The 18,246-nt window shown below is 49.4% G+C and overlaps 1 protein-coding gene across 1 annotated transcript in view; it reads left to right on the top strand.

Moving 5' to 3' along the window:
* The window catches only part of bin1 (bridging integrator 1), a gene marked incomplete in the record, with an annotated part of 56,658 nt that overhangs the window by 24,738 nt on the left and 13,674 nt on the right, over positions 1-18,246 (top strand). Inside the window, 10 exon segments of the mRNA NM_203900.1 lie at positions 551-605; positions 2,099-2,193; positions 3,979-4,074; positions 4,186-4,293; positions 7,972-8,057; positions 9,384-9,459; positions 9,777-9,868; positions 11,414-11,458; positions 12,267-12,426; positions 15,706-15,834. Coding sequence (NP_989231.1) covers positions 551-605; positions 2,099-2,193; positions 3,979-4,074; positions 4,186-4,293; positions 7,972-8,057; positions 9,384-9,459; positions 9,777-9,868; positions 11,414-11,458; positions 12,267-12,426; positions 15,706-15,834 — 942 coding nt within the window.

Raw genomic sequence — 18,246 nt, 5'->3', positions numbered from 1 at the left:
ACAGTGTTGTTTCACTGGCCAATTACACTGTCCATATGTACTCACTGCTTCAAGGGGAACTAACCCAACCCCCTTCCCATGTAAAAGACATATTTATCACTTTCTATTCCCAAAACACCGTCCCATTGGATAAGATTGAGGAATAGTTTGGCTTGTGCTTATCACTGAATACCCCTCCCCAGATAATCCATATGGTACATCCCATGTATAAAGGCCAATATGCTGAAGAGACTCCTATTATAGGCTCCGCCCTCACCCTTTGCTGTGTCCGTATGGGGAACCGGCGCTGTTTGAAGATGCTGAACAGAATCTCGTGACTCTGTGGGGACATGTAATTAGGCGCACGGGGGGCGAGGGCTGAATCACAGAATGGCCGCCATGTGTTTGCTGTTACTGAGCCTCATGTGATGCATCTGGCACTGACGTCTGCGCTGCAATGTATATGATTTATATGTGTGTTGCAAATAATAAAAGTCATAAACACAGTAGGTGCTCTTGTTTTTCTTGCTGCCTCGGCCCAAGAGCTAACACTTTATATTATTTATTGCAGACAGAAGGATCCAAACTCCAGAAGGATCTCAGAGCCTATTTGGCGTCGGTAAAAGGTAAGTGCTGTGCCAGATACAGTGGGGAAGGTGGGCCCCATACACAGGCCAGATACAGTGGGGAAGGTGGGCCCCATACACAGGCCAGATACAGTGGGGAAGGTGGGCCCCATACACAGGCCAGATACAGTGGGGAAGGTGGGCCCCATACACAGGCCAGATACAGTGGGGAAGGTGGGCCCCATACACAGGCCAGATACAGTGGGGAAGGTGGGCCCCATACACAGGCCAGATACAGTGGGGAAGGTGGGCCCCATACACAGGCCAGGGGCAGGGGGGCCCCATACACAGGCCAGATACAGTGGGGAAGGTGGGCCCCATACACAGGCCAGATACAGTGGGGCAGGGGGGCCCCATACACAGGCCAGATACAGTGGGACAGGGGGGCCCCATACACAGGCCAGATACAGTGGGGAAGGTGGGCCCCATACACAGGCCAGATACAGTGGGACAGGGGGGCCCCATACACAGGCCAGATACAGTGGGGAAGGTGGGCCCCATACACAGGGCCAGATACAGTGGGACAGGGGCCCCATACACAGGCCAGATACAGTGGGGAAGGTGGGGCCCCATATCACAGGCCAGATACAGTGGGACAGGGGGGCCCATACACAGGCCAGATACAGTGGGGAAGATGGGCCCCATACACAGGCCAGATACAGTGGGACAGGGGGCCCCATACACGGGCCAGATACAGTGGGAAGGTGGGCCCCATACACAGGCCAGGTATCAGTGGGAAGGTGGGCCCCATACACAGGCCAGATACAGTGGGGAAGGTGGGGCCCATACACAGGCCAGGTATCAGTGGGGAAGGTGGGCCCCATACACAGGCCAGATACAGTGGGACAGGGGGGCCCCATACACAGGCCAGATACAGTGGGACAGGGGGGCCCATACACAGCCAGATACAGTGGGGAAGATGGGCCCCATACACAGGCCAGATACAGTGGGGACAGGGGGGCCCCATACACAGGCCAGATACAGTGGGGAAGGTGGGCCCCATACACAGGCCAGATACAGTGGGGAAGATGGGCCCCATACACAGGCCAGATACAGTGGGGAAGGTGGGCCCCATACACAGGCCAGGTATCGGTGGGGAAGGTGGGCCCCATACACAGGCCAGATATAGTGGGGAAGGTGGGCCCCATACACAGGCCAGGTATCAGTGGGGAAGGTGGGCCCCATACACAGGGTATCAGTGGGGAAGGTGGGCCCCATACACAGGCCAGGTATCAGTGGGGCAGGTGGGCCCCATACACAGGCCAGATACAGTGGGACAGGGGGGCCCCATACACAGGCCAGATACAGTGGGGAAGGTGGGCCCCATACACAGGCCAGATACAGTGGGGAAGATGGGCCCCATACACAGGCCAGGTATCAGTGGGGCAGGTTGAGAGACAAATAGCAGCCCTGCAGTTGGTCTCTCTCCCAACTTTACGCCACCCATAATCCCGCTGTGTTTGATATCAAATCCTCTCGGCTTCCCTCCCCAGCGATGCACGAGGCCTCCAAGAAGCTGACGGAATGTTTGCTGGATGTGTATGAGCCGGACTGGCCAGGGAGGGAGGAGACCAACAAGATCGCCGAGGTGAGTGGGAGTTGCAGTTGTGCAATAGTGCATAGTAAGGCAGGGAACTGGGGGTAGTGTGCATAGTAAGGCTGGGAACTGGGGGTAGTGTGCATAGTAAGGCAGGGAACTGGGGGTAGTGTGCATAGTAAGGCAGGGAACTGGGGGTAGTGTGCATAGTAAGGCAGGGAACTGGGGGTAGTGTGCATAGTAAGGCAGGGAACTGGGGGTAGGGTGCATAGTAAGGCAGGGAACTGGGGGTAGTGTGCATAGTAAGGCAGGGAACTGGGGGTAGTGTGGCATAGTAGGCTGGGAACTGGGGGTAGTGTGCATAGTAAGGCTGGGAACTGGGGGTAGTGTGCATAGTAAGGCTGGGAACTGGGGGTAGTGTGCATAGTAAGGCAGGGAACTGGGGGTAGGGTGGCATAGTAAGGCTGGGAACTGGGGGTAGGGTGCATAGTAAGGCTGGGAACTGGGGGTAGGGTGCATAGTAAGGCTGGGAACTGGGGGTAGTGTGCATAGTAAGGCAGGGAACTGGGGTAGGGTGCATAGTAAGGCTGGGAACTGGGGGTAGTGTGCATAGTAAGGCAGGGAACTGGGGGTAGTGTGCATAGTAAGGCTGGGAACTGGGGGTAGTGTGCATAGTAAGGCAGGGAACTGGGGGTAGGGTGCATAGTAAGGCAGGGAACTGGGGGTAGTGTGCATAGTAAGGCAGGGAACTGGGGGTAGGGTGCATAGTAAGGCTGGGAACTGGGGGTAGTGTGCCATAGTAAGGCTGGGAAACTGGGGTAGGGTGCATAGTAAGGCAGGGAACTGGGGGTAGGGTGCATAGTAAGGCTGGGAACTGGGGGTAGTGTGCATAGTAAGGCTGGGAACTGGGGGTAGGGTGCATAGTAAGGCTGGGAACTGGGGGTAGGGTGCATAGTAAGGCTGGGAACTGGGGGTAGTGTGCATAGTAAGGCAGGGAACTGGGGGTAGGGTGCATAGTAAGGCAGGGAACTGGGGGTAGTGTGCATAGTAAGGCAGGGAACTGGGGGTAGGGTGCATAGTAAGGCTGGGAACTGGGGGTAGTGTGCATAGTAAGGCTGGGAACTGGGGGTAGTGTGCATAGTAAGGCAGGGAACTGGGGGTAGGGTGCATAGTAAGGCAGGGAACTGGGGGTAGGGTGCATAGTAAGGCTGGGAACTGGGGGTAGGGTGCATAGTAAGGCTGGGAACTGGGGGTAGTGTGCATAGTAAGACAAGATGGCCAAGCTGTTCCATTCTAGCTGTAGCTGCTGTAGCGGAATGCAGAGGGTTATAGTTCAGCTGCAGGTTGGGTTATAAATACCCTGAGTAGTAGCAGTGAGGGGGTAACAGTATCCGGCTCCCTGGGAAACAGCGGTGAATTATTCATTAGCTGCGCGGGGAGTTCTCCCTCGTTATCCCTGTGGCTTCCTTTATTCCTTGCCTACAACTCCCAGAATCCTCTAGAAGCCTAGCATGTCCCCAATTCACTCCAACAGTATATTATTAGGCCGGACTTGGTGGCCTTACTGGCAGTTATTGGGGTCACAGTAACAGATATTTAGTGCCCCCCAAACCTGCACTCTGGGCCCCTGTGGCTAGTTTGTATCTAATTGGGCTAGGACAGATATGTTAACCCTTCCTCTCCCTCAGCTGCTGGAGGACAGGCAGGTAGATGCCCCCAGTAGCATCATGGGAAAGCTTATTCCATTCAGGCTGCGCTATTTGTACAATCCGACCAATCATAGCCCTGCTTCTTGGTTGTGTGAATAAAGTGGGCCAATTGTATTCCCTAATACAGAACAATGACCTTCTCTGGACCGACTATCATGAGAAGCTGGTGGATCAGGCCCTGCTCACCATGGACACCTACCTCGGCCAGTTCCCTGATATCAAGGTAGGTCCACAGTTATAGATCCTCCATTTTGTTGGTCTATATATATATATATATATATATATATATAATATATTGTGTCTGGGATCTGACTCCTCCCCCTACGCCTTACAGTCGCGCATCGCTAAGCGTGGGAGGAAACTGGTGGATTACGACAGCGCCCGCCATCACTTCGAGTCCCTACAGAATGCGAAAAAGAAGGACGAAACTAAAATCGCCAAGGTGAGGAACTCCCTGTGCCCAGGAGCTGCCATACTGCTGCCTCTGCCAGGATAAAAACAACAAGAAATCATGAGTGCCCCCGGTGGCCAATGGGCAGAATGCGAGTCTTTATAATATAAAGAGTTCATTTTAACCATATAATTCCCGTGTATGCACCATATAGCCCTATACAGGGGGATAAACACAAATATAAACCTGTAATTGAGCATGCAGAGTCTTTTGGAAATTAACATCTGATTGGACGGTGCCCTGACTTCCTGCTACTAACTGTTCTTCTTTCCCTGCAGTTGATTGGTGGTTATGATTTCGCCAATGGTTCATTCTGTGTGGAGCCAATTAGCAGCATGCGTCTGGGGATGGCATAATTCTGACCCCCCCCTCACACTGCCTGGTGGTGTCTCCCAGCTTGTCTCTCTATATAAATGTCTCTCTCTTTCCTCTTTCCTTGCTGTCTCGCTGGCTCCGTGTGTGCGGTCGCAGCCGGTGTCGTTGCTTGAGAAGGCTGCCCCCCAGTGGTGCCAGGGAAAAATCCAGGCCCATCTTGTAGCGCAAACTAATCTGCTGCGGAACCAGGTGACTTCCTGGCTCAGCCCTAACCCTGCATGTGCCTGTGCCTTGTGTTAGTGCCCGTGTTGTGTGTTAGTGCCCATACTGTGTGTTAGTGCCCATACTGTGTGTTAGTGCCCATACTGTGTGTTAGTGCCCATACCATATGTTAGAGCCTGTACCGTGTGTTAGAGCCCATACTGTGTGTTAGAGCCCATACTGTGTGTTAGTGCCCATACTGTGTGTTAGTGCCCATACTGTGTGTTAGTGCCCATACTGTGTGTTAGTGCCCATACCATATGTTAGAGCCCCTGTACCGTGTGTTAGAGCCCATACTGTGTGTTAGAGCCCATACTGTGTGTTAGAGCCCAATACCGGTTGTGTTTAGAAGCCCCATACCGTGTGGTTAGAGCCCATACCCGTGTGTTAGAGCCCATACCGTGTTGTTAGAGCCCATACCGGTGTCGTTAGAGCCCATACCCGTGGTGTTTAGAGGCCCGTATACCCCGTGTGTTAGAGCCCGTATACCGTGTGGTTAGAGCCCGTATACGTGTGTTAGAGCCCGTATACCGTGTGTTAGAGCCCGTATACCGTGTGTTAGAGCCCGTATAACCGTGTGTTAGAGCCCGTTTATACGTGTGTTTAGAAGCCCGTATACCGTGTGTTAGAGCCCGTATACCGTGTGTTAGAGCCCCGTATACCGTGTGTTAGAGCCCGTATACCGTGTGTTAGAGCCCGTATACCGTGTGTTAGAGCCCGTATACCGTGTGTTAGTGTTCGTGCCTTGTGCCAGTGTCTGTGTTTTTTGTTTCGGCCGCAGCTCTCAGTCGCAGGAAGGTTCTGGGCTCAGGGGATGAGGGAACCCAATAAATCATTTATAGGGAACTGATATTTTATTGCATCTCACACTGACTTTATATCAGATCCCCCCCCCCCTCTCTTCTGTTATAGATTTATCCTTCTGCTCCTTATAATTCTCCTTTCATTCCTTTTCTATTCCCCCCCCCAACTGTTTGACCTTACTCCCCCCCATCCTCCCTCTTCTCTCCCCTTCTATATTTCCCCTCTCCCCCCATTTGTCTCTCTACTCCCCGAACCCCCTTTCCCTTCCCCTCTCTCCTTCTGTCTCTCATCCCCTCTCCTTTCCTTTTCTATTCCCCCCCCCCCAACTGTTTGGCCTTACTCCCCCCCATCCTCCCTCTTCTCCCCCTTCTATATTTCCCCTCTCCCCCCATTTGTCTTTCTACTCCCCGAACCCCCTTTCCCTTCCCCTCTCTCCTTCTGTCTCTCATCCCCTCTCCTTTCCTTTTCTATCCCCCCCCCCCAACTGTTTGGCCTTACTCCCCCCCATCCTCCCTCTTCTCCCCCTTCTATATTTCCCCTCTCCCCCCATTTGTCTTCTACTCCCCGAACCCCTTTCCCTTCCCCTCTCTCCTTCTGTCTCTCATCCCCTCTCCTTTCCTTTTCTATTCCCCCCCCCAACTGTTTGGCCTTACTCCCCCCCATCCTCCCTCTTCTCCCCCCTTCTATATTTCCCCTCTCCCCCCATTTGTCTTTCTACTCCCCGAACCCCCTTTCCCTTCCCCTCTCTCCTTCTGTCTCTCATCCCCTCTCCTTTCCTTTTCTATTCCCCCCCCCCAACTGTTTGGCCTTACTCCCCCCCATCCTCCCTCTTCTCCCCCCTTCTATATTTCCCCTCTCCCCCCATTTGTCTTCTACTCCCCGAACCCCCTTTCCCTTCCCCTCTCTCCTTCTGTCTCTCATCCCCTCTCCTTTCCTTTTCTATTCCCCCCCCCAACTGTTTGGCCTTACTCCCCCCCATCCTCCCTCTTCTCCCCCCTTCTATATTTCCCCTCTCCCCCCATTTGTTTCCAAGTTCAAGGGAAAACAAGTTTTTACTTTATCTCAGTCCCGAGCGAAACCGCCGAGCCCAGAACTGATACAATTTCAGCTTCTTACAGGCCAAGGGGGGGCATTTATTGAGGGGAGCGCCGGGGTGCAGAGTCATTTATGGGCAAGTTACTGAAGCCTGGGGGCAGTTAAGTTACCAGCGGAGGGCTTTAGGGGGCAGCTCCCACCTATGCAGGATAGATAATAAATAATGGCCCCCCAGGCATAGACGTGGGTGGGATAAATCTGAAGAGCGCTTTCCCTTTATAAACGCGCCCCCTATTGGTGAGACGAGTTGCTGCAATTGCTCGACTGAGCACTGCGCTCCTGTAAATGGCCGCTGCCTTGGGAATGTCTGTATCTGTGGGTCACACAAAGGGCCCAAACATGTTCCTTTGCTCTTGTCGTCACTGCGGGTTCCGACTCCCGGAATGATGGACGGAGACTCCATTCCCGTCATTTTGTTCCATGAGACCCAGTTACCAAATAAACCCTGACGTGAAACCGGACCTTCCTGATACAATGTGGCTGCCCCGTGACAAGGATGTTGCCCGTGTTTTATAGAATAACAGGATTCTCCTGACGGGGAAGTCATTTCTCCTGGGGCAATAGCTTTCTCCTGGGGCAGTCACCCCTCAAACCAAATATTTATTCCCCCTCGGCCGTGACTGGAGCCTTGTGCGTTGGTGCATGGAAATCCTGCTCGGTGCCTTTAGTATAGAAATGTCTGCTCTTCTCTCTGCGTCCACAGCCATGTGACCTGTGCTCTGATAAACTTCACTCACACTTTACTGCTGCGCTGCAAGTTGGAGTGATATCCCCCCCCTCACCCCCAGCAGCCGATCAGCAGAACAATGGGAAGGGGGCAAGATAGCAGCTCCCAGTAGGTATCAGAATAGCACTCAATAGTAAGAAATCCAAGTCCGGCTTGGGACTCCTCCAGTTACATGGGAGTAGGAGAAACAATAGGTTAGCTGAAAGCAGTTCTAATGTGTAGCGCTGGCTCCTTCTTATAGTACAACCCCTCATCCAGCCAATTATCTTCAATCATAATTAGACCATAATTAGATCCAAAGCCCACCCACATTATAGTGAGTTCCTCCCACTTAGGCCCATGTAACAGGGCTACAAAATGCCCAGTGAGTGACTTCAGTACCAAGACATTCCTGTGCGCCGACCCCCTGGCCCATTACCGCTGCCTCTGGTTCTAATGTTTTTCCCATTCACCCTTGCACTGTGCAGGCCGAGGAGGAGCTGCTAAAAACCCAGAAAGTGTTTGAAGAGATGAACGCTGATTTACAGGAGGAGCTGCCTTCTCTGTGGAATAGGTACGGCTTCTCCTCCATTTATACATATGGGTAGGAGGTGCCATAGTGTTCCCTTAGACAGTACAGTATGGGGGTACAGCTTATTGTGTGCCCAGAACATTCCTTCTCTGTATATTTGTATTTATACATATGGGTAGGAGGTGCCATAGCGTTTCCCTTAGACAGTACAGTATGGGGGTACAGCTTATTGTGTGCCCAGAACATTCCTTCTCTGTATATTTGTATTTATACATATGGGTAGGGGGTGCCATAGAGTTTCCCTTAGACAGTACAGGATGGGGGTACAGCTTATTGTGTGCCCAGAACATTCCCTCTCTGTATATTTGTATTTATACATATGGGTAGGGGGTGCCATAGTGTTTCCCTTAGACAGTACAGTATGGGGGTACAGCTTATTGTGTGCCCAGAACATTCCCTCTCTGTATATTTGTATTTATACATATGGGTAGGGGGTGCCATAGTGTTTCCCTTAGACAGTACAGTATGGGGGTACAGCTTATTGTGTGCCCAGAACATTCCTTCTCTGTATATTTGTATTTATACATATGGGTAGGGGGTGCCATAGTGTTTCCCTTAGACAGTACAGTATGGGGGTACAGCTTATTGTGTGCCCAGAACATTCCTTCTCTGTATATTTGTATTTATACATATGGGTAGGGGGTGCCATAGTGTTTCCCTTAGACAGTACAGTATGGGGGTACAGCTTATTGTGTGCCCAGAACATTCCTTCTCTGTATATTTGTATTTATACATATGGGTAGGGGGTGCCATAGTGTTTCCCTTAGACAGTACAGTATGGGGGTACAGCTTATTGTGTGCCCAGAACATTCCTTCTCTGTATATTTGTATTTATACATATGGGTAGGGGGTGCCATAGTGTTTCCCTTAGACAGTACAGTATGGGGGGTACAGCTTATTGTGTGCCCAGAACATTTCCTTCTCTGTATATTTGTATTTATACATATGGGTAGGAGGTGCCATAGTGTTTCCCTTAGACAGTACAGTATGGGGGTTCAGCTTATTGTGTGCCCAGAACATTCCTTCTCTGTATATTTGTATTTATACATATGGGTAGGGGGTGCCATAGTGTTTCCCTTAGACAGTACAGTATGGGGGTACAGCTTATTGTGTGCCCAGAACATTCCCTCTCTGTATATTTGTATTTATACATATGGGTAGGGGGTGCCATATTGATTCTAGTTACAGCTGGGGGGTAGGTGAGCAGGAGTTGATGGAAAGCAGGAGGTCAGTGGGATAAATAAACAAATCTCAGTTGAAGATTCGCAGGGTCTGGAAACCACTAAAGACATTTTTCTTATTTTACAGCCGTGTTGGTTTCTATGTCAACACATTCCAGAGTATCGCTGGGCTGGAGGAGAATTTCCATAAGGAGATGGGCAAGGTAAGGGCCGGAGAATAGGCTTTACGTTCATTCCCACCCCCACTGCTATTTCTTGTGGGCTAGTCCAATTATTGGCTAATGTGGTCATTGGGGGGGTTAATATTGTCTTGCAGTAACAAAGTATTGCTACATTCCCTGTAATCATCTGGGAGGGACTGACCCCTTTATAAACAAACCCCTCCCTTTACACTTCATTGTAACTGATTTGCTTACGGATAACCAGATCCCCATTGCACCCTGCATAACATAGATTATTTTTGTAGTTAGAACAATAATTGTACATGCCTGCGGGTATAAGACTTGGACTGTTCTTACAGCTGCACCAGGGCCTCAATGACGTGATGGTGACTTTGGAATCGGAGCAGGGAAACCTCTCGACGAACTCCTCCAGTGTTAAAGTTCAGCCAAGGTGGGTGGTGCCAAGTGGAAGTGGGGCAGGAAAGCAGAGCTCTCCTCTTACCCCGGGTGTCGCCATTGGTCTGAAATGATCTAAATACTAGTCACACGCTCCCTGCCCCTCCCCTGTAAGCTTCCATCAGTGTTCTAGTCCCACCCACTGCTTGAGTCACAGACTCCCTGCCCCTCCCCTGTAAGCTGCCATCAATGTTCTAGTCCCACCCACTGAGTCACGCATTCCCTGCCCCTCCCCCTGTAAGCTTCTATCAGAGAGTTCTAGTCCCACCCACTGCTTGAGTCACAGACTGCCTCCCCTGTAAGCTTCCATCAGTGAGTTCTAGTCCCACCCACTGAGTCACAGACTCTCTGCCCCTCCCCCTGTAACTTCCATCAGAGAGTTCTAGTCCCACCCCCTGAGTCACAGACTCCCTGCCCCTCCCCCTGTAACTTCCATCAGAGTTCTAGTCCCACCCACTGAGTCACGGCCTCCCTGCCCCTCCCCCTGTAAGCTTCCATCAGTGAGTTCTAGTCCCACCCACTGAGTCACAGACTCTCTGCCCCTCCCCCTGTAACTTCCATCAGAGAGTTCTAGTCCCACCCCCTGAGTCACAGACTCCCTGCCCCTCCCCTGTAAGCTTCCATCAGAGAGTTCTAGTCCCACCCACTGAGTCACAGACTCCCTGCCCCTCCCCCTGTAAGCTTCCATCAGAGAGTTCTAGTCCTCCCACTGAGTCACAGACTCCCTGCCCCTCCCCCTGTAAGCTTCCATCAGAGAGTTCTAGTCCCACCCACTGAGTCACAGACTCCCTGCCCCTCCCCCTGTAACTTCCATCAGAGAGTTCTAGTCCCACCCCCTGAGTCACAGCCTCCCTGCCCCTCCCCCTGTAACTTCCATCAGAGAGTTCTAGTCCCACCCCCTGAGTCACAGACTCCCTGCCCCTCCCTGTAAGCTTCCATCAGAGAGTTCTAGTCCCACCCACTGAGTCACAGACTCTCTGCCCCTCCCCCTGTAACTTCCATCAGAGAGTTCTAGTCCCACCCCCTGAGTCACAGACTCCCTGCCCCTCCCCTGTAAGCTTCCATCAGTGAGTTCTAGTCCCTCCCACTGCTTGAGTCACAGACTCCCTGCCCCTCCCCTGTAAGCTTCCATCAGAGAGTTCTAGTCCCTCCCACTGAGTCACAGACTCCCTGCCCCTCCCCCTGTAAGCTTCCATCAGAGAGTTCTAGTCCCACCCACTGAGTCACAGACTCCCTGCCCCTCCCCCTGTAACTTCCATCAGAGAGTTCTAGTCCCACCCCCTGAGTCACAGCCTCCCTGCCCCTCCCCATCAGAGTGGTAGATTTACCCCAATACATTTTTGTTCTGAGCCCCTAAAACTAAAAGAATTGTATCAAGAAAATGCACCTAATTTGTAACTTTTCCAGCCAATAGAAGGGCAGACATTGGCACAGATTAGGGGGGAGGCTTTGCTATTACGGGGGGGGCGCTTATTACATTCCGCCAATGTCTCTGTTCCGCTGTCGGTGACCATCGTTTGCCCCCTGCCAACTCCAACAGAAAGAAAATGAACTTGTTCTCCCGCCTGAGGATAAAGAAGGGCAGGTAGTGACGCAGGCTGCATCGTGTATTATTAACTGGGGGTGCAACTCCCCCCCCCCCGTGTGTTGGCCTTTTGGTTTGTGCCAGGAACGTGTTTGGGCCTTTTGTCTTGTACTGGACCATTAGTTCCTAATTGAACGAATCAATCTTTCTAATTAATAACCCTTTATTGCCCCATGTTGAACACTAACAGCCACTAACTGTCGTTTTATTATTGACACGCTTGTTCCCCCTGGCAGCCATGTTTGTTGACTATAAAGATTAAAGGGGTATTGTTACCTTCCTACAGTTCCCCCCAAGTGTCCCCCCAAGTATTTTAGTGCTGTAAAGTCTATCCACAAAGTTGTTCAGGCTCCCTTTCTGTTGGGGACTCGCTGGTCACATTCCTCGAGGATTACGATTGGCTTATTGGGAGAAGTCGGCCAATAAGAGGCCATACGGAATGTAACCAATGAACAAAGAGAGCCTGTATAGATTAGCTCAGCATCTCAAAGTCCTATTTACAGGCCAGTATAGAGCAGTATGAGATGTTCCTAGTAGAACCCGAGGCCTCCCAGCTGTAGCTACAATTAGTTCTTAGAACTTACACCGTGAGATCCTCGGGGGAGGGACTAATTGCTATGTTTGTCTTCGTTTCATCTTAACTGGTATTGGTGGGACAGGGGTGGGTCGGTTGACTGAGATGATTGGTTGCAGTGTGTTTGGACCCTATCCCCTATCTGACTGGAGCCAAGAAATGGTAGTAAGGACCAGTTGGGGGTCAGTAATGATATAAAGGATCTTTTAAGACTACAAGTTCTTGTATTTACAGTGAAACGACCCCCACGAAGATGAACAAGAGCCCGTCCCCACCTGCCACAGACGGGCCACCGGCCGTGTCTGAAACGAAGGCTGTCAACCATGACTTCGAAGAGCGCTCTGCCCCTGCCGAGGAGACGCCATCTGTGGTCATATCCAAGTCACCATCACAGGTATAACTCCAGTTGGTCCTGTAGGGCCAGCAGCCAGACCTGTCCACTTGCCCACTACTTTCTACTCTTGATCATGTCAAGAACCTTTGAAAGAATCTATCAATGATGTGCATTAGTCATCTTGTACAAATGGAGGTCCTACCAACCCTGAAGGTCCTATCAACCCATGTTGGTAGGACCTCCATTTGTACACGATGACTAATGCACATCATTTATAGATTCTTTCAAAGGTTCTTGACATGATCAAGAGCAGAAAGTAGCAAGAGGGCTCAATATCTTGATTTTCTTATGGCAATGTTCCCTAACTGATGGCTTGGAGGCTACATGTTGCCCACCAACCCCTTGGATGTTGCTCCTCAAAAGCAGCTGCTTATTTTTGAATTCCTGGCTTGGAGGCAAGTTTTGGTTGGATAAAAACCATGGGTACTGCCAATTACAGCCTCCTATAGGCTGCCAGTCAACATAAGAACTACCAAACAGTGCTTATTGGGCACCCCAAGGAACTTTTTTCATGCCAGTGTTGGGTAAAAAAGTTGTAGCCCTAGTTACCCCAAAAGCATAACCCAAGCTAAAGTTCCCTCTGGTGTCATTTGAGTTGCTTGACCCAAATAACTTGAAAATGGACCCAGAAACAAGAAGTGAAGGACTCTTGCTTGAGGAACCGTTGATGGAGATGAGCAAATTGCTCCTCACGCGTCTCTTTGGCCAACTATGCACCTTATTGGACACCCCAAGGAACTTTTTTCATGCCAGTGTTGGGTTAGAAAAGTTGTAGCCCTAGTTACCCCAAAAGCATAACCCAAGCTAAAGTTCCCTCTGGTTTCATTTGAGTTGCTTGATCCAAATAACTTGAAAATGGACCCAGAACAAAAAAAGAAGTGAAGGACTCTCGCTTGAGGAACCGTTGGTGGAGATGAGCAAATTGCTCCTCACGCGTCTCTTTGGCCAACTATGCACCTTATTGGGTGCCCCAAGGAACTTTTTTCATGCCAGTGTTGGGTAAAAAAGTTGTAGCCCAAGTTACCCCAAAAGCATAACCCAAGCTAAAGTTCCCTCTGGTTTCATTTGAGTTGCTTGATCCAAATAACTTGAAAATGGACCCAGAACAAAAAAAGAAGTGAAGGACTCTCTGTTGGTGGAGATGAGCTCCTCACGCGTCTCTTTGGCCAACGATGCACCTAGAATGACTTGTGTAATTGAGGGACTAGTGGACCAAGGAGAAAGATGCCATTGGTGATCCCCGGCAGCCCCCTGGGATCTTGTAAGATCTCGGAAACATGCGGGCTAAGGGCTTCTGTTAACCCTTTCATTATCTTGGAGGTCGTGATTTTCTTGCAAAGTGCCTACAAGGGAGCTTTCCTTGCAGCGGATCTCCTGGAAAGTTCTGTTGAAATTATCAGGCACTTTCTCTGCTCTGCTGACTTTCTGCCATTTAAGCGACTCATGAAATCCGCCTTGTGCTCTGCTGTAATGGAACAAGAACCCAACGTGCTGAGTCACGTCCCAGCCCAAGGGAATCTACGGGGCAGCTCCGCCTGGGTATTTCATAGCTCCCAGAATACAACTGCGTGTCAGCCTCTATGTTCTGTGGATTTATGGAAAATCATTTGTCGGAGCGGGATCTGTGCAAGTGATAGGGGAATAGGGGGTTATTTATCATAAAGCTGGTTGCTAGGCAATAACACACTGGGGGCTAATGCAGTAGAGTGCATCATGATGGAGATGTGCCCTTTGCAACGGTGGCATTTGGATTCAGATGCAGTTGGCATGAAGGCAGTGACCCCCCCCCCCCCCCCCCAATCTCCATTGTTGGGAGTGCTGGGTCAGCGCTCTGTCCCTGAGATAAACAAGAAAGATCTCAAGAGGCAAAAGAGGGTGGAAGCTCAATGGCGACACCTGCTGAATTTACCATGGTATTGCAAGTCAGTCGGCCTTTATGGGAATAAAGTTATACAATATGGCTTAGAGCATGAATTTTTAGGACTACGACTCCCAGTATCCTTTGTGTTTACCCATAAGGTCAGACAAAAAGCTGTGGCTGTTCTAGATAGTTCTAGAATTAACTAAAGAGACAGTATGTACTCGGGAAGGGGGTTGATTATCTGTCATTTAATGTACTCTGCTAATTGCACAATGAGGGAGGGGTCGTTCATATGTTTAATTACTGTAAGTAATCAATGCTATGGATTTTTTTTTAATGAAAAGAATGGGCCGGACACAATATAAATTAAAGCTGCTGTATATTTCTAGTACAGGTATGGGATTTGTTATCCAGAATGCTCAGGGACCTGGGGTTTTCCGGATAAGGGATCTTTCTGTAATTTCTTAAGTCTGCTAAAATTCAATTAACTATTGAATAAACCCAATAGGGCTGTTCTGCCCCCAATAAGGGGTAATTATATCTTAGTTGGGATCAAGTACAGGTACTGTTTTATTATTACAGAGAAAAGGGAATCATTTAACCATTAAATAAACCCAATAGGGCTGTTCTGCCCCAATAAGGGGTAATTATATCTTAGTTGGGATCAAGTACAGGTACTGTTTTATTATTACAGAGAAAAGGGAATCATTTAACCATTAAATAAACCCAATAGGGCTGTTCTGCCCCCAATAAGGGGTAATTATATCTTAGTTGGGATCAAGTACAGGTACTGTTTTATTATTACAGAGAAAAGGGAATCATTTAACCATTAAATAAACCCAATAGGGCTGTTCTGCCCCCAATAAGGGGTAATTATATCTTAGTTGGGATCAAGTACAGGTACTGTTTTATTATTACAGAGAAAAGGGAATCATTTAACCATTAAATAAACCCAATAGGGCTGTTCTACCCCCAATAAGGGGTAATTATATCTTAGTTGGGATCAAGTACAGGTACTGTTTTATTATTACAGAGAAAAGGGAATCATTTTTTAAATTAGAATTATTTGCTTATAATGGAGTCTATGGGAGATGGCCTTTCTGTAAGTCGGAACTTTCTGGATAACGGGATTCCGGATAAGGGATCCCATACCTGTATATGAACTGTATTAGATTGCTGCCAGCCTTGTGCACTAGTGTCTGACCGACTAATAATTTGCTGCTTTTAACCTGGATATGTTGCCCCTGTGCCCCAATGCCGCCCCTGTGCCCCAATGCTGCCCGCCCTACGATGCCTTGTTTGTGTAACTGACCTGTAACCCATGTCTGTGCTCTGCTAACCTGTTTCTGTATATGTTTTTGTTTTTGGGCGGGGGCTTCGTGTGGATTTGTCTGTGCTGCTAACTTGCTTGCATGTAGCTGAGGAGAGGCCCCCCGGTTCCGCCTCCGCCAAAAGTCACGCCGTCCAAGGACTTCAAGCAAGAGAATATACTCAGTCTGTTTGATGACAGTTTTGTGCCAGAGATAAGTGTGACCACGCCTTCACAGGTTAGCTCCGCCTACTCTTCCCAAGTGGCCTTCAACTCACTAACCCTTGCATGAAATGAGCCCCCAGGGGGTGTCACTCAGAGAAAGGAGCTGAATCTCCCAGCAGCCCCGGCACCGTGGCCAAATGTGCCACCGATCCAGAAATCCATTGACGTTCCCTGATGAATGGGGCCATTATTATGGGGACTGGAGAGACCCAACATTGATTTTCTCCCTCACGTGATTGCTATTGATCCTCGTTACTCACAGGCAATGCATAAATATTCATTAACTAAATGGCTGAGGGGGCAGAATGTTAATGTAGTTACTTCCGAATTCAAATCCAACACAACTTGATGCTATTGGCTCTGGAAAGTGACACCCCGGTGGGATATTCCTACTTTTTACCCCTCTGTGTATCTCCTTCAGTGGCTTTTCTGATTTATGGTCTTTTCCAGATCTTTCCACCCTATATAGATACTTGTATTCATTTATATCCTATAACGTATGACAATATTCATGGGTGGTGTCTGTGTTCTGCCACTAGGTGGCGCTTGTGTTGGAAATAGGCACATAAAACAGTCCAGGGGATTAGGGAGGGATTCTGGGAAGAAGAGGAGCTACTATTCTTATTAAGAGTCAAGTCAGTTGACCTCATTGGCGGAGCCGCCATCAGAAATCATGACGCCCTGTACTACTAACCTAGCAAAGGTCCCACTAGTCACCTAAACCCTCTAGAAGGGGCGCTGTTGCTATGAGGAGAGTTGAGAAACAGCAGTGCCCTTGAAAAAGCTGAAATTATGGTTCTTCTAGTGCAGAGAGGGGCTGAAACGCCCCTGCCCCTTAGGTTGGGGGCCCTACCAACAAGTCAAACGGGGACTCCAATAGAAAAGAGAAAACCTATGCATGCACAGCCACACCCCTAATCTGGTCTGGCCACTCCCCAATTATGGATAAACCCCACCCACAGCACATCTCCTACCCTGCACGCCCCACTTGTTTTGTGACGGTCAAATAATTTCGGAAAAGTTGGTATATTTAAAGAATTCCTTACCATACTGTCAACCATCTCCATATCAGTTGGATATCCTACTGGGTTGGTCCGTGTATGACCGTCTTTAGACTTGTCTGAGATTGGACAAACATGAAAATTGCATGAACTTCTTGACTTGTGTGAAGGACCGGTGTCTCTGTTGTGAAGGAAAAACCTTCTGTATGTGCCTAAGGGTCTGCTCAATGTTCTCCAGAAGGTTGAGATGATGGTGGACCAGAGATTGGAGGTCACATTAGACCTTTGCTCCTAGTGCTTATACAGATGGAAGTATCAATGGTTTGCTTCATGCTGTACAGCAGTCAGACAATGTCCAACCCTCTTTCCATATGACCGGAGACCATCAATCTTTATTATTTCCATTGCATCTGATCTTTCCACCCAACTCTTGTTTTTCTTGTTTGCTTCTGCTGCCAAGTTTGAGGTTACCTGGCCTCAAACAGAGGAGCCCAGCTTGCTGGATCTGGATTTTGACCCCCTTAAGCCTGATTCCAGTACGGGGGCTTCAGCGGGTGCCCAGGTTTGTGGTCTATTAACTCTTTACATGGCCGAGGGTAAGGGTTTCTGCAGTCCATAGCAGCCCCTCGATCACTACCAGACTTCATCTTCTGTGGAATAGCTGGCAACTATTGAATCTTTTAGTAAGAAAGCGGGGATTAACTTTGGTCACTGGTTGATCTGCTTGCTTGGGGAGGTCGCGAAGCGAGCGGATCTTCTCCCGATATCCCTACCTATGGGTGGGCAATATTGGGGGAATTTAGGCTAATTAAGTCATTTGGCCCTGGGGCCGCAGTCAGTTGATGCGGTCCTCAATCCAACTAAATGGTTTAACCTGCCTGATCGATATTTGCTCGATTTCAGGCCAGATGTTGGTCGGGCAGGCCCGTCATTGCTGCCCCTACACAGGCCGATAAGCTGCCGAATCGGTCTAAGGGACCAATATCGGCCCATGTATGGCTACCTTTACATTAATGTCGTCTTCTGTCCTTCCTGTGAATAGATATCATTCCTAATATTATGATTTTGAAACGACAGTGCCCCCTGCTGTTCTCTCCAGACGGCTACCAGAATGCTAAGTGACTGATGCAGGAAGTGTCTTCTGACGTTTATCTGCTCCATTCTGTTGCTCGTTAAGACAGGAGTGATGGAACAGAGCAGAATAGCCTTAGAAAATGCATCAGTATCATGGCCGATAATAATTCTTATAGGCTAACAGCAAGTGTTGAGAATCAAGAACAGCAAGAGGGAAATATTGGCTAGTTTACAAACATGGGAGCTATGCAGTTACCCTAGCAACCAATAAGAGCTTTGCTTTTATTTTTGAACTTGTTCTACACTAGATTTTGCTGAAATTGCTGGTAGGAGAGGAGATTAATGGGGCA

The sequence above is a fragment of the Xenopus tropicalis genome, chromosome 9 (genome assembly GCF_000004195.4).
Source record: "Xenopus tropicalis strain Nigerian chromosome 9, UCB_Xtro_10.0, whole genome shotgun sequence".
NCBI classification, from domain to species: Eukaryota; Metazoa; Chordata; class Amphibia; order Anura; family Pipidae; genus Xenopus; species Xenopus tropicalis.
The sequence above is the reverse complement of the archived record's forward strand: the minus strand, read 5'-3'. Positions and strand labels throughout refer to the sequence as shown.